The sequence below is a fragment of the Carassius gibelio genome, chromosome B14 (assembly GCF_023724105.1).
Source record: "Carassius gibelio isolate Cgi1373 ecotype wild population from Czech Republic chromosome B14, carGib1.2-hapl.c, whole genome shotgun sequence".
NCBI classification, from domain to species: Eukaryota; Metazoa; Chordata; class Actinopteri; order Cypriniformes; family Cyprinidae; genus Carassius; species Carassius gibelio.
This window is the reverse complement of record NC_068409.1, coordinates 18,670,915-18,688,226: the sequence shown is the minus strand read 5'-3', so window position 1 is coordinate 18,688,226 and position 17,312 is coordinate 18,670,915. Positions and strand designations below refer to the sequence as shown.

The 17,312-nt window shown below is 35.8% G+C and overlaps 1 protein-coding gene across 2 annotated transcripts; it reads left to right on the top strand.

The window, feature by feature from the left end:
• Positions 1 to 113: 113 nt before the first annotated feature.
• LOC127971990 (sulfate transporter) lies at positions 114 to 8,007 on the top strand. 2 transcript variants are annotated; one of them, XM_052575354.1, is made up of 4 exons: positions 114 to 422; positions 2,766 to 3,371; positions 3,447 to 4,186; positions 5,482 to 8,007. In XM_052575354.1, the coding sequence occupies exons 2-4, from the start codon at positions 2,784 to 2,786 to the stop codon at positions 6,254 to 6,256; spliced, it is 2,103 nt and encodes a 700-aa protein (XP_052431314.1). In that variant the 5' UTR covers positions 114 to 422; positions 2,766 to 2,783; the 3' UTR covers positions 6,257 to 8,007. The 2 variants fall into 2 exon arrangements, with proteins under 2 accessions (XP_052431314.1, XP_052431315.1); XM_052575355.1 differs by lacking the exon at positions 114 to 422 and adding an exon at positions 941 to 1,059.
• Positions 8,008 to 17,312: the final 9,305 nt, after the last annotated feature.

Genomic DNA, 17,312 nt, shown 5'->3' with positions numbered 1-17,312 from the left:
TCATGAGCCAAGCATTCAGAACTACTTGCCCATGTCTGCATTTGGCCAATCAGCTCGACCCATGGAGCGCGTAAGATTAATATTCATAAATTAAGCCTTGACCATAGTATTTTGGCAATCCGGGAACAGGGACAGTTTCGAAACTTAGAGGAGTTGTACAAAAACTTTGTGAATACTGAGAAAGCAGTGTTTTAGGTTTCGGCCTCAACCAGGAATTAGCAGTCACGTGACGAGTCCTAATGTTTTTTCACTGTCCACGTGATATTACGAATTTAGCGAGGCTTCATGTGTCACAGAGTAGATCCTACACTTTCAGTAGGCTGAAACTTTCAGTTATTTGGGGTACATGAGGTGAGACTCTTGAATGATTAAATGTCCTCCTGATGTATAATAAATCGATCTCATTGTGCAGCCGGTCTGAGGTGAGTTTTATATATTTAATATTTGCATACTGAATTATTATTATTATTATTATTTTCCAGTTGATAGATGTGACTTTACACGTTGCAGTTTTGTTTTCAATGGTCCCATTCATGAAGAAGTCCGAGCACTGCGTGAAACAAACCACTGTTACTTTACATTAGGCTACATCGCTTCTGTTCACTCATATATTCTGGACGATTAAATGACTTTAATTTTAAGTTTGAAGTAAAAATTATACGTTTTAAGAAGTTAGTTAAAATTTCCTGAATCTTGTTGTTTGTAGGCTAGTATATTTTGTTGAAATGACTAACATTCATATGAGCAACAAAAAAGGCACAAGTAAGCAGTAGCCTATATGAAGTTAATAAAAAAGTTTCCACATCATCCATTGTCATTTGAATGTGGCGATTTTTTTTTCACCACTGGATTATTTAACTAAAGTAAAGTTTTAAAATACGACTACTGCACTTCTGATTTCTGCAACGTGTCTTTTTTGTTTGTTTGTTTGTTTGTTTGTTTAGTGTAAACCGCTTTGATCATTCAGTTAGCCTACGTCATCGGAATTTCAAGGCATAATTGCAGAGGAGATCAAAGGTGTATAAAGTGTACACGTCAGCATCACTAATCCACCATTTGGTTTGTAAATGTTGTGATTTATTTTATTTTATTACGGGTTCATAATGTAAAGGTGATGCGGACAACCATCTTCGCCTACTGAATCTAGTCTTTAGTTAAGTCAACCTATATGACTATAGCCTACTGAGCTGATCTATGACTCTACACTTTATTCCTTTTGTTGATTTTATGCAAAACCTTTTCCCGTGAAAGCGGCCCCAGACTGAACGTTATCATGTACAATGACGCAAGTTGCCTTCCCCAGCTGCCAATTGGACCACAAACCAAAGTTTAACCAAAAGGGAACTTCAGCAAATCACAAATAAAGCATGAGGTCCCATTTTGAATTCGTTTGCATATTGTTAATGATCAATTAGTGTCAGATTTAAAGCTGTAAATGTCAATTCATATGATGCTTTTCCCTAATTGATGTCTTAAAGTCTGTCCACTCCATAGATGAATATTCGGTGTGAAATTTCAGTGCAATAAGTATTTTAATTTGAATGATGGCCATTAATGCATCTGTTCAGATCACAGACTGTAAAAAACAAAATATGCTGATTTGGTGTAGCATATTAAAACATTTATTATTATGCTCTCAGAAACAAGGTACAAAAGCCATCACTGGGGGCAGTACCTTTTCATTTTTGAGTACTTAAAGTACTAATATGTAGCCTACCTTTTAAGGTATTCGGATGCACCCTGTACTAAGGTGTATTTTTATTAAAGGTATTTTGTACCTTTTTTTCTGTGTCTGAGAGCATACCAGTGTTATTACATTTTAACACAGTTATGTATGGATTGCAAAATATGAAGAATGCAAGCTGTAATTCATAGGAAATGTGTTTGGTGTCAAGCAGCTATGAGAAATATTAAAATGTAATAAAGAGCCATGCAAAGACTTGTTTAAATGTATACATTTTGCAGTATTTGCAAACAGTCCAGTCAGTCAGTAGTTAATGCACTCGGTTTATGTACTCTGTTGTGTCATTTATGTACTGCTGAGTTCTTGATTATTAACCTGAAGTACATTTTTTACTGCTTTATTTAATCATTAATATTTATGGTCCTCGTGTGTTACTTCTAAGTGAATTATTCTGTAGCTTGAACAAAACATGCAGCATAACTTTGAATTCCATAGTTGGCATGCTTCTTACATTTTTTATTCCTACAGTCATAATGAGTGATAATGTTTGCCATCTGTTTTCTCTGATGAAGCAGTTGGATTTTAGAAATTAATTGAGAGAGTCAAGGTCTTAGTAAATTGTGTATTGTGGTTGTATAATAAAGTGTGCTAGTACTGACATTGATAGATTAATTTCTTGATCGGTTTTCCCTTTACATAAATATTGTTGTGCCTTACATACTGTACAAATACAACAACAAATTTGAAGAGTATCAGAAAAGTCCATTTGACTACCTCACGGCAATACGGCCATGAGTGTTATTACTTTTATGATATTTTTATTGGTTAAATCAAACATTTCCTTGTGTGTGAAACAGAAGCTCGTAATATCTGCCTGATAAGTTTGAGTTTCAAGAAAGATAACAGGGGTAGGAATGATATGAGAATGAGAAATTAATGATAAAAAATTTATTTTAAGTCAATAATCGTACTTAAGATTATAAAAAACTAAGATACACCCTTTTCTCTTACTTTATCTTTGTAAACCAAACTGTGTTTTAAAACCCAATTAATCAATGTGCTTTTATTTGTCCTGTTTCAGTGAGATATTCTGGACATTATGCCAACTGAAGAAGTCTGTGATGGTGTTTCAGCAGAGGATGATGCTAAGAAAGGGCCTGATGTTCCTTTCCTTTTAGAAGAGCGTGTAAAAGAGAAAGTGTCCTGGAAGGACGTGTTGAGAAAGAAGGTGGGAAAAAAGTGTTCCTGCAGTTCTGCTCGAATTAAAGCCCTTCTCTTAGACTCCGTCCCAATCGTGAAATGGCTGCCAAGATATCAGTTCAAAGACTGGATCATTGGGGATGCCATGTCTGGCCTTATCGTGGGCATCCTCTTGGTTCCCCAATCCATCGCCTATTCTTTACTGGCAGAACTAGACCCTATTTATGGGCTCTATACATCCTTTTTTGCCAGCATTATCTACGCCCTACTGGGAACTTCCAGGCACATCTCTGTGGGGATGTTTGGGGTATTGTGTCTACTGGTGGGACAGGTTGTGGACAGGGAACTTACTCTGGCAGGATATCCATTGGACACCAATCAGACCACCTTGGGAAATTTGAACAACGGCACTGGTCCAGTCTGTGACCGAAGCTGTTATGCAATCATGGTGGCAGCAACACTAACTTTCACAGCAGGGGTCTACCAGGTTAGTCAAGGTTAGTTGCTTCTATCAGAATTTTTGAAATATCTAAATGTATTAATTGCTCTGCTTGGGTTGCAGGTGTTGATGGGTCTCCTACAGGTTGGCTTCGTCTCTGTGTATCTCTCGGACTCTCTGTTGAGCGGTTTCGCAACTGGAGCCTCTCTCACCATCCTCACATCCCAGATAAAGTACTTCCTGGGGCTTCACCTTCCTCGTGTCCAAGGCTGGGGTTCGCTCATAAAAACCTGGATCAGTCTTTTCAAGAATCTGGGTCATACCAACCTATGTGACCTCGTAACGAGCGTGCTCTGCTTGCTTGTGCTTGTACCCACCAAAGAGCTCAACGACCGCTTCAAGGCCAAGCTCAAGGCCCCTATTCCCTTTGAACTCTTTGTGGTCATTGCTGCTACTCTAGCTTCCCACTTTGGACGGTTCGAGGAAACTTATGGCTCTAATGTAGCCGGTAGCATTCCCACAGGCTTCATGCCACCGCAGCTTCCCAACTGGTCTCTCATACCCAATATCGCCGTTGACGCATTCTCAATCACCATTGTTGGTTTTGCCATTACTGTGTCTCTGTCTGAGATGTTTGCCAAGAAGCATGGTTATATGGTGGACCCTAACCAGGAGATGTATGCTATTGGTTTCTGTAATATCATTCCTTCCTTCTTCTGCTGTTTCACGACCAGCGCAGCTTTGACCAAGACTCTTGTGAAGGAGTCGACGGGATGCCAGACTCAGATCTCGGGGTTGATTACTGCTCTTGTGCTGCTGCTCGTCCTGCTTGTTGTAGCACCTGCCTTCTACTCCTTGCAGAAGTACGTACGAATTATGCCATTTTCATGTTGAAATTGTCTAGACTTCACCTACACTGCCATTCAAAAGTTTGGGATTCAGTACGATTTTTTTTTAGTGGAGTCTCTTATGCTCATCAAGGCTGCATTTATTTGATCAAAAATACATAAAAAAAGTTAATATTGTGAAAAATTATTTTAATTTCTTATAATGGTTTCCTATTTTATTGTCGCAATGCTGAATTTTTGATGTCCATTTCTCCAGTCTTCAGTGTCACTTATAATAAATCCTCATTTTAGAATGACTTCTAAAGGATCTTTAGAAGTCATTCTAAAATGAGGATTTATTATAAGTGTTGAAACTGTTGTGCTGCTTAATATTAATTTTTTGGAACATGTGTTCATAACCAAGCGGCAAACTTCTGGACTCTCGTGAAACCAACACAGAAGTGACTAATGCTGCAATTAATCGACTGGTAGCTAGAGGCTTGCTTCAAAAGGGAGTCAATCCCATAAATTTTTATTAAATTAAATAAAATGTATGCATTTAGCAGACGCTTTTATCTAAAGCAACTTACAGTGCATTCAGGCTATCAATTTTTACCTATCATGTGTTCACAGGGAATCAAACCCCCAACCAATTACAAGGAACACTATAGACTCCCCATTTTAAAATGCCCAACTTTACAGCAGAAAAAAAATGTGTTTAAAGCCTGGTACAAAAAGTGGTGTTGGTCTATATAGCTCATTTTGCATAATTAATCTTCAGAAACCTACGAATGACATCACAGACTCTCTGTCAATGTTTTTATAAAGTCTATGATTGTAACACAAAATGTATATTTTGAATAAACACTGTTCTTTTTAACCTTTTATTTATCAATGAACCTTGAATAAAAAGATTAATTTCCAAAAAAATTAAATAAATAATAAAAAAAAAAAAAAAAAAAAAATATATATATATATATATATATATATATATATATATATATATATTAAGCAGCACAACTGTTTCTAACACCGATTATAAATCAGCATATTAAAATGATTTCTGAATGATAATGTGACGCTGGAGACTAGAGTAATGATGCTGAAAATTCAGCTTTGCTTCACATGAATAAATAATATTTTAAAGTATATTAAAATACAAAACTGTTATTTTAAATAAAGGAATAATATTTCACAAAATTAATTTTATGCATTGTTTTTTTGATCAAATAGATACAGCATTGATGAGAAACTTCATTAAAAAGGATTAAAAATCAACAGATCCCAAACATTTGAACGGGAGTGTAATTGTGTCCTCTTGTTCTCCGCAGATGCGTTCTGGCCGTCATCATAGTTGTCAACCTCCGTGGAGCACTGCGAAAGTTTGGGGAGATTCCACAAATGTGGCGCGTCAACCGTGTGGATGCTATCATCTGGCTGATTACTATGGCTACATCAGCGCTAGTGAACACTGAGCTAGGTCTACTAGTTGGAGTCCTGGTCTCTGCGTTCTGTGTGTTAGGCCGAACCCAGTCCGCCCAAATCCGTCAGCTGGGCCAAGCAGGGGACCGCGAGCTCTTTGAGGACCTTGCGTTCTACAAGGGTCTCCAGAGCCTGCCAGGGGTGGCTGTTTTCCGATACGAGGCTCCCATCTACTATGCCAACCAAGCTCTTTTTAAGAAATCCCTGTACCGCAGTGCAGGTCTGGATCCGCTTCAAGAGAAGGCCAGGCGCAGGAAACTAGACAAGCAGAGGAATCAGAAACAATGTGGAGAAGACCAAAAGCAAGAGGTGGATGTGAACACTATTGTGTATCTGCTACAGCACAACAGTTTGCACTCATTGGTCATAGACTGCAGTCCAGTGCTGTTTCTGGACACTGCCGGGGTCAATGCTTTGAAAGAGGTAAGCAAGGACTACAAGGGGCTAGGAGTCAATGTGCTTTTGGCACAATGCAACCCCTCCGTCATTGATTCTTTGCGGAGGGGAGGGTATTATGACCCAAAGAAAGGGACCACAGAAATACAGTTTCACACTCTTAGTGATGCCGTCTCTTATGCCCAAAGCTTGAAGACACACAATGGTGATTGTGACACTGTTGTGTAACACTTTGTGATGTATTGATCTGAAGTTGTCTCTTGTCTGTTTCGGCAATTTAGAATTATATGATTGTTTATATAACCTCATGCAATTCAAAATTTGTATAACTTTTTTTATTTACAAAAAAATGCGCCGAAAGTGTTTTTGTATTTTATTTTTATTTTTTATGGGGTCCAAAATATTGACTATTGACTACTGGTTTAGAACCACATAAGAGTGAGTAAATGATATCACTGTACCTTCTTAAAATGGATAAGTAATCATCTGTTTATATCTGTTATTGAAAACAGTGTGCTGTGTTGTGTTCTGCAGGACCTTTAAAATAGAAGTTCAAACTTTGTTAACTGCAACCTTTGTCTAGTCAGGATGACAATCTTTTTTTTTTTTTTGGTCTTAAAATGATGTATTTTTACATCATTTATACATCTAAAAACATGTTGAGCTTATTTTAAATAGCTAAAATTCCATATTCAAGTGCTTAATTTTTCTACATGAATAGAAATATTTTGTGCTTGACAAGCTCCAGCTTGTATATTTACTCTTTATCTCCTTCCACTCTAGTCTGTTGCTCATTCGGTCAGAATGATATCTTATATAATCTCATTTGGGACATTTACCCAGCTTTATGGGTACTTGTGCATGTTTAAATGACCATAAAGCTTGTTGTCTGGGTGAATGCGAGTTGAACTCTTTCACCCAGTCATCAGATGTTTACCTCAGTCGCAGAAGCACCAGAGAGTGTGCCGATGTGCCTTGTCACTGTGACTGTGCAGCTTTGGAAAATGTGCATCATTTTGAGAGCAAAGAGGGCTCAGGTAGAGCATTTTAATGGCATTGTGTCTGAACCTGTTGAACAGGTCTGAAGGAACAGGAGACATAGCCGGATGATCCGACTGCATGCCTAACCCAGGCTCAGGGAAATTACATAATCTGTCCTCCCATTGGTTCAAATGGAACAGGGTATGCATACAGATGATATTTCTAAAATGCTGGAACTTGTGTCATGTATATAACTGATAGAATGCTAGCACAAATGGAAACAGAATTTAAAACATATGTCTTTTAGGGCAAACTAGGAACTATTTATGTAGTTTTTGTCTTATGTAGTTGTTACACTGTTAAAAATACAGGCTCCAAAAGTGAGGCCATAGAAGAACCACATTTTGGTTCCTTAAGGAACTTCCAGTCCAGAGTCCTTAAAATAACTTTTTTTTTTCTTAGTGTGAAGAACATTTTAAAGAGTGTTGTGTGCAACAGAAAGGTTCTATGGATGTTAAAGGTTCCTCATGGAAAGAACTTTTATTTTTAAGAACATATGGTGATACTTTATTTGCTGAAACATTGATAATAGTTTTTAGTTCATGCTTTTGGATTGCTTCTGTGTGTTTAAGTTTGCATTAGAATTACTGCAATGGAGACTTTACTTAATTGTCAAAGATGTATTTTATATTCTTAAAATTTCTCTCTCTCTCTCTCTCTCTCTCTCTCTATATATATATATATAGATAGATAGATAGATAGATAGATAGATAGATAGATAGATAGATAGATAGATAGATAGATAGATAGATAGATAGATAGATAGATAGATTCACGTATTCCCATAGCTATGCAACTAGTTATGAATACAGTACAGAATATTTATAATCACTGATATTGGGAGGAAACCTATATCATTCTTTTAATGTGACATTTTGTCTTCTACAAATGTAATTTGCATTGTAATTAATACAAAATAAACTAAATGTTTATAGAAAGTGAAGTTGTCCTTGTCTTGATTAGAAATGTAAAAAAAAGGATTTTCCTTTGCATCAGGTGCTTCCTTTGGCAGTCTGCTGAATGTGCATATATATATATATATATATATATATATATATATATATATATATATATATATATAAACTGAATTAATTGTAATCTTGAATGACAAGATGAGTGAGAGGAAACCCTAACTTACTCAGTTGAGGGCATGCTTCAAGAAAAGCAGCTTTAACTCAAAGCTACCACCAGTGTGCAGTATTGTCCTGTAGCAGATCATGTGTCTAGTCTTTAAAGGGATAGGTCACCTGAAAATGAAACTTCTGTTACCGTTTACTCACCCTCATGTTGTTCCAAACCAGTATGACTGATCTTCTGCAAAACTCAAAAGAAGATGTTTAGAGGAATGTCTAACCTATATTATTTATGTAAGACATAGAGTCATACACTGCAGGTTTGGAAGGATGTGAGAGTGATAAAACTTTTTTTTTAACGTGAACTATTGCTTTAACATTAAAAAAAATGCTGACAAACTTCCTAAATTTATGGTATTTTGCAGATGAAAACGTACTAAAATTCCAGTGTTTTATGCAGCTGCTGACAGGTTATTTTTTCTAGGAACCTGTGTGCTGTAAAGTTTGGCGTGAGAACTGTGCATGCCAGCACATCTGCAGTTTATGATGCCTTCAGATTCTTTCGGCAGTTTGTCTCCTGTCAAAAGTATTTATTTTTGTCACATCTACGAGGCAGCCAGAGAGAAAGGATGTCTGAAAGACATGGAGCATCTCAATGACTTTAGCAGGTGTTGGGATGGCAGAGGAGACAGCAGCTGTCTGGGATTTTGACAAGGACAAGACCTTTGAATACACACAAAAAAAGCATTGCAGTGCAAATCATGTTTTCAATGTAAATTTAGCAAATACATAAATATATTTGTTAACACTTTCTATGAAGCATTCATATACATAATAATGGTCAAACAATATATTAATACTATACTGTTACAATCATGGCTGTGGCTGGAGTTTGTGGGACCCCAGTGAAGGTTGTAGTGGGCACTGTTTGAAATTGTTTAATTTCATCCTATTTATTTATTTGTGCTATTCATACAATGTTTAAAAAAAAAAAAATCAGGTTTGTAGGTGTCCAGGTACAGAAACCGAATAATCAAATGTAAATTAGCACTGCATAGTCTTCACTGTAAAAATTAAATATACAGTCAAAACTATTCAGACACCAGACACATTTCTCATATTATATCACTGTTTATTCGCTATAGTTTAGAAAATGTTAATAAAATATGACAATAACTAAACATAAACTGTATCAGAACAAATTCGTCTTGATAATGTCAGATAACTTTGATAGGTATGTAATGGATTACAATCAACCCAAAATTATGGCAACTGTTATTATGGCAGCATTTACACAACTATCAGCACTTTATAGCAATAGTTTATGCTTAATTTAGTTTTTCTGTGGTGCAAAAAGTTCGCAATCGCAGTTAAAGAAAAAAACACTTATTTTTATCCTTTTTATCAATTTTACTGGTAGTCCACTGTATGAGGTATTTTTGGGTAAAATATGTCACCATTTATTTTGCTTTCCTCACTTACATAAATTAAATATAGTGATTTTACACTTTTTATAAATCGAGAGAACGAATTAGTAAATTGTGCAGATGATTTAGCTAATCAAGGGAACAAATTAGTAAATCGTGCGCACGATTTATTAATTGTTTCTTGCATGGCATGTCAGGGCTCCATAATCTGTAGATATCATTCTATGATCACGACTAAAATAAAAAGGAAAAGTTAGGAGAGAGAGTGAGCAGAGTCCTCATTGCTGTAATAAACAGTGTGATCCTGAAGAACTGTCTCTGTATTGATTGGACTCTCATTTGCTGTGAATCTCATCACTTTAATGAAGTGTAATTGTGCCATTAATTATCGGTCATCAGTTCAGCACCCAAGATCTCCCACCTCAGGGCATAAGTGAAAGCATCTGCGATCTCCATTTGAGCTCATTTCACATTTTTGTGTCATGTGAAAGCTCTTCTCTCTGCCTCATTTCCTCCAATCAATAAGAAGCAGTCTTAAAATGCTACATAAACTATAAAAAAAGGTAAAGAGAAAAGATCCATTTTGTTCCAGCACTTTTCAGCTCAGTTCCTGCAATAAATGGAAGGATGTTGTTTTGTGATTCTGTATGCATTGCTGGTGTAAATACATTTGAACAAAGCTCAGAGGCTGTTGAGATAAGCAAAGTTTATTAGCATCTCTATTCATCTCCTTTTGTGAAATGCTGAATTTACATAATCCACCTTAGAGGAGCACCACCATCTGCTTTAGCCTCTTTGTGTTATAGCTTTACAGCCAGACCATCATTTATTTTCACTTAAGAGAGTTTTTTCTTAAAATACTAGCACCAAAATGTTTGTATTCTTTGTACTTATGCATAAAAATGTTAATGGGGCTCTTTGTAACAAATGCTGCTCTCCATATCGCAGCGCTGCAGACTGTGCTGGTCACCTTTTGAACTGTAACTTCAAAATATAAATATGCTTGTGGTGCAATTTAGGGAAGGATTTCTATAAAAGGATATATCAGACTTTAATAAATAAGCTCTGCTCAAAGGCACTTAAACTACACAATGGTGAGGAAATGAACAGGAATCCAAACTGAAAGGAAATAGAAAGCTAAAGTTAGCCATGCTCAGTAAAAGAGAGAGTTAGTTGAGGGTGTCAGTTTGAGTTTCATATACACAGTTGATTCAGAAAGTATTTAGACATAAATTTTGGGGCGGAAATACTTATGCTGTGTGATATTTAAGGTTTTAGCTATTTAGTGAATTTGCAAAACATGACAAATCTGTGTTTTGCTTTAAGGGGGATGGAGTGTAGATTGATGTTAAATACTTTTTGAGTGCTTTCGAGTGAGAAAAATGTGTTAAATATTTATGCATACTGATGTTTGTGATGTGGATTTTGCTCTAAAATGATGCCACTTCCTGGAGGATGATGTTTTAGTTTTTATTATTATTAGATTAGATTAGATTTTTATTATTATTAGATTTTATTAGTTGAAGGGATAAAAAATAAAACAACTACAAATTAGAACAATATGAGGAAAAAAAGTCAGATTACAAGATATAAATTCACTCTAAATCTAACTTTTTTTCTAAAATTTCTGAGTTTACATCACACAGTTCTGACTTGAGACTTTAATTTCTGAGTTTACATCACTCAATTCTGACTTGTTTCTCGAAATTCTGAGTTTACGTCACTCAATTCTGACTTGTTTCTCGAAATTCTGAGTTTACGTCACTCAATTCTGACTTGTTTCTCTAAATTCTGAGTTTACGTCACTCAATTCTGACTTGTGACTCTAAATCCTGAGTTTACGTCACTCAATTTTGACTTGTTTCTCTAAATCCTGAGTTTACATCACTCAATTCTGACTTGTTTCTCTAAATCCTGAGTTTACGTCACTCAATTCTGACCTGTTTCTCTAAATTCTGAGTTTACGTCACTCAATTCTGACTTGTTTCTCTAAATCCTGATGTGGCGAGTGGGGCGGGGCCGAGAGGCGTGGGAACGAGGAGTGAGGCCAGGTGTAGTGATTGAAGATGAGCTGCACCTGCGCCCCACCGCCAGTATCGAGTCCCACGTAGGAGATGGAAGGATATAAAACTGGAGCGACGACCGTGAAGGACGAGAGAGGACCAGGCCTGGGACATTATTTTATGTTTTGGCTTTTATTTGTGCGCGTCAGTCGCCGTGAGGGGCTGATGCGCCGTTTTGTATTTATTTTTGATTATTAAAATTATTTTTGACTGTGCGCCGGTTCCCGCCTCCTTCTTCCCGATGAATATGGAGTTTTTAACGTTACACCTGAGTTTACGTCACTGAATTCTGACTTGTTTCTCTAAATCCTGAGTTTACATCAGTCAATTCTGACTTGTGACTCTAAATCCTGAGTTTACGTCACTCAATTCTGACTTGTTTCTCGAAATTCTGAGTTTACGTCACTCAATTCTGACTTGTCTCTCTAAATCCTGAGTTTACGTCACTCAATTCTGACTTGTCTCTCTAAATCCTGAGTTTACGTCACTCAATTCTGACTTGTGACTCTAAATCCTGAGTTTACGTCACTCAATTCTGACTTGTTTCTCTAAATCCTGAGTTTACGTCACTCAATTCTGACTTGTTTCTCTAAATCCTGAGTTTACGTCACTCAGTTCTGACTTGTTTCTCTAAATCCTGAGTTTACGTCACTCAGTTCTGACTTGTTTCTCTCAATCCTGAGTTTACGTCACTCAATTCTGTCTTGTGACTCTAAATCCTGAGTTTACGTCACTCAATTCTGATTTGTGACTCTAAATCCTGAGTTTACGTCACTCAATTCTGACTTGTTTCTCTAAATCCTGAGTTTACGTCACTCAATTCTGACTTGTGACTCTAAATCCTGAGTTTACGTCACTCAATTCTGTCTTTTGACTCTAAATCCTGAGTTTACGTCACTCAATTCTGACTTGTGACTCTAAATCCTGAGTTTACGTCACTCAATTCTGACTTGTGACTCTTAATCCTGAGTTTACTTCACTCAATTCTGACTTGTGACTCTAAATCCTGAGTTTACGTCACTCAATTCTGACTTGTGACTCTTAATCCTGAGTTTACTTCACTCAATTCTGACTTGTGACTCTAAATCCTGATTTCACATCACTCAATTCTGACTTGTGACTCTAAATCCTGATTTCACATCACTCAATTCTGATTTGTGACTCTAAATCCTGAGTTTACATAACTCAATTCTGACTTGTGACTCTAAATCCTGATTTCACATCACTCAATTCTGACTTGTGACTCTAAATCCTGAGTTTACGTCACTTAATTCTGACTTGTTTCTCTAAATCCTGAGTTTACATCACTCGATTATGACTTGTGACTCTAAATTCTGAGTTTATATCTTTCAATTCTTTTTTGTGGTTCTAAATTTTGAGTTTACATCACTCAATTCTGACTTTTTCTCTAAATTCAGATTTTTTTGTCTTGCAGTTCCGAGTTTATGTCTTGCTGTTCTGACTGCCTCTCGATTATAACTTTATTACAATACAAACAAAAGTTAGATAAAATTTGCAGTTGCTATCTTTTGGTGGAAACAAGCTTTGTATGTTATACATTAATGTAATATGTTTTCTATGTGTGTGATATTTCATGAAATATTAATAGGAACCTGCACTGTGCTACACAGTAGGACTGAACGCAGTGACACAGACAGAGACCCAGTGCGACCTCTGTTCGATTGCCACCGAGGTCAATAATCCGGCCTGTTCCCTCTGGAGCAATTTAAGATGAAGCCATTGACTGTGCAAGTGGTCTGGCCAGCAGTCTGGGTGAGCTCATGATGGCAGATGCCAGGTGACAGCCCTTATGCTAATTATTCTGTTTATCTTGCCATTGAGGGCCAGCTGATGAACTAGTTTTGTTTGGCCAGTGCAAGACCAGCTCTTCCATCTTCCCATTGGGATCTCCCACCGTCTGTCTGTGTTAGGACCCCACAGTTCATTATGGCCAATTCCGAGTTCTCATTCTGTCCCCTTGTCTCTCTGAGTGTGAAGGAGGCCTGGCCAGCAGCAGTAGGAGGACGAGCACCGGGGGTCTCATGTGACCGCTGAGTTCTCCAGCTGGCTTGCTCTTGGCACTGGCTTGAGCGCAACAGCTGCTGAGAGAATTATATAAAGCAAACTGTTGAAAAATTATTTAAGAGTCAGTCTTTTTCATGTTAATATACAACAGAATAATAATCTTACTTATAATAAATGGATTTATCCACACATGTAAATGGGAAAAAGTTAAATCTCTTTTCAACTTATTATTATTATTATTATTTTTTTTTCGCTTTAAGTGTTTTAAGAAACACAATAGAAAGAAGAAATAATTTTCAAAATAAGTTACCTGATTGTCTTTTTTTTATGATTTTATTCGTGTTTTTGTTAACTTTTACAGTTTTTGTTTTATTTTAGCTTTAACTGCTTGTGTTTTTTGTTTTTGTTTACTTTTACTGTCTTTTAGTTTTTACAGTTTTTATATATATATATATATATATATATTTTTTTTTTTTTACTTTTATCGTTGTTTTTATTTTAGTTCACTGTTTTAGTTTACTTTTAATATCTTTGTTTTTGTTTGTTTTGTTTTAGTTTACTTTTACTGTTTTTGTTTTAATTAGCTTTTATCATTTTATTTTTTGTTAGTTTATTTTTACTGTTTTTGTTTCGTTTTGTAGAGTTTTTTTCTTGTTTTAGTTTATGTTTTCTGTTTTTGTTTAAGTTTACTTGCTTTTTTTAGCTTACATTTACTTTTACTATATTATATTTTCCCTGTTTGGCAGTCTATATTAAACAAAGAATATTTTTTTATCCTTTTCACAAGTGTTAAATCATGAGGATATAGAAAAACCTACTGTGAGTCCTCTCTACAGTTCAGCAGGGTGAAGGGCAACAGTCAATCTCATATCAGGATGAGAGATCGATTTTATTAGAGTGGTCATGGTCCAGCAGCTTTACACGTCAACATTTCTTCCTGGAAAAGTCATCCATGGATATCCACACAGCCTACGTTTTGGGCAAGAATGTGGTCACTGGCTAAAGAAGTCTCGATGTTTTAGCTATTATCAGTTGGGTGAAGATATTGTTGAGCTATGAGCTTTACAGCAGCTTTTGGATAGATCATTATCAAGTTAATAACCATTTACTGGTATAGTCCATGTTCCAGGAATTGAGAATTTGTCTGACCACTCCGGGATATAACATCCAAACATGTTTTGGTCTCATCTGGTCTTGTCTTTGCATAAAGACTGTTTGGTAAAAACAGAAATACAGTTTCCTTACATACCCCATGAAATCAAAAGCCTGTTATGTCAACCATGATCATAATAAAATTGTTAGCTCTGAATCTTCAATTCGAACACACACACACACACACACACACACACACACACACACACACACACACACACACACACACACACACACACACACACACACACACACACATACACACAAACATGCTACTGGTTAAAATATAGAAAAAAACTGTATAGATATGGGAAGTATTTTTGCTATTTAAAATAACTGTAATATATAAAGTAATAAGTATCAAAAAAACTTGGTAGTATATTTTAAAATATAAATCCTGTGATGCAAAGCTGAATTTTCAGCATCATTACTCCAGTCTTCATTGTCACATTATCTTGACATCACAAATCAATATAAAATACCAACATAAAAATGTCTTTACTGTCACTTTTGATCAATTTAATGTGTCCTCGTTAAATGAAGTATATATAATAGGGTGAATTCAGGTTGGTCATTCATAATGGAAAAAGTGTCCCAATTTAGAGTTCAGCATCTAAATTCAAAACTATCCATGTTTCTGTTGACTAACGTTATAGCAGTGCACGGATCAAAACTGACTAACCATGACATGTTAAGTGATTGAATTACTGATTTGGTCAAAGTTACAGTCAGTCAGCGCTGATGTTGTTGTGTGACTCACTGTCACTGTCCATTAGTTCTGCCAGAGCTCTGTTAAAACATCATTTTCGAGTCTTGTGAAGCCTCTTGCTGCCTCATAAAAGTCACATCCTGTGAAATTAATCCATAACCTTAACAGGTGGTATGAGCTGCCAGATTGGAGGCTCTCTTTACACGCATCAAAGCAGCCAGAAGCCTGTGTCTTTGATCCCCGAACGACTACAAAACATGCGTTCTGCCTCCAGAACCAAGATGACAAATTTCACATTGCATCACCTTAATAAGGCTGATTTGATCCGGACAGCCGACACTAGATCTGTCAAAGCACTTTTGGTGTTACACACTGATTTGAAGTGAGGGTTTGTGACGCCTGCTCTTCACACAGCCATTTTAATTATGAGGAAATCACAGTATTAATGGCTTTTGCAAAAGGGTACTAACTCAATGAAGTTTGAATAAAATATTATTACATATATTATTACATATTTATATATACATATAAGTTTGTGATTTTTTTTTTAAGGAAATGCAAAGATGAAAAGATGAAATCGATCAGAAATGACAGTAAAGATATTTATAATATTACAAAAGATTTCTATTTCACATAGATGCTGTTCTTTTAAACATTCTATTTTTCATAAAAGCTTAAAAAATGTATCACAAAAGTATGTAGCAAAACCTTTTCAAACCTTCTATCTCTCTCTCTCTCTCTTTTTTTAAATAGTAATCTAGATACAGTATGGTGTATGATATTAAGTGTCTTCAGTGTCATGAAGTCTCTCTTATAATGATTTCAAAAGTTGACTTTAGGTCTTCACAGTAAGGTCATGCTGAGGGCCTTTCCCAAACTTTTCTATCAGGTAAATTGGTGTCAGACTCTGTTCTGCTTTGCAATAATGAGAAAATTATTCTGGTAGCAATGACTAAGAACACTGAAAATGTTAGTGGTACAGTGGGTTAATTGTGTGGGTTAATCACACCATTTTGACTACAAACTGTGATTATTGCATCAGAGTGGGGACATTTCATGTGCAATGCTTATTTAACATACTTTATTAATTGAGCGGTTAATTGCTGAAACCGTAAAATAGATAGCTCCGGTTTCTGCTTTGGTCCTGATCAGTGAATGTTAAAATCCACTATATTCTTATAGTTACTAAATAAATCACCTGTTCACCATTTGCTTCAGCATCCATAGCAAAATGATTTTTTATTAATGTTATTTGCATAGCAATGTTGAGTTATGTCATAGACAAAGTAAACTATAAAATGTATTTAATAATATATATATATATATATATATATATATATATATACACACACACACACACACACACACACACACACACACACACACACACACATACATGTATATGTTCAATATATTTAAATAATAACAATAAAAAAAAAGTTAATGCAAAAGTTTTTTAATATTATTATTTCATGTGGTATTTGTTTTTAAATGCAGTAATATTATTGAGGCTATGCTGTATTATATCGAATATATTGAAGGCTAAAGGGGTTGCTGGTAGTCACAGCTTTCCGAATGATATATATTCACCATAAAGCATGGCCTCTTTTGACTTATTGTTTAATTAAATGTTTCAGAACCACAGAGAATACAGCAGAGTTAACAAAGAATTAAATCTCATAAGTAATAAGAGTCAGAACATGCGGTTGTTTCCATGACATGGTAATTTTCTTGATTACTGTTGTAGACAAGACTTCCAGGTGGCTCTATATTGTCAATTGACTGCAGTTCTAC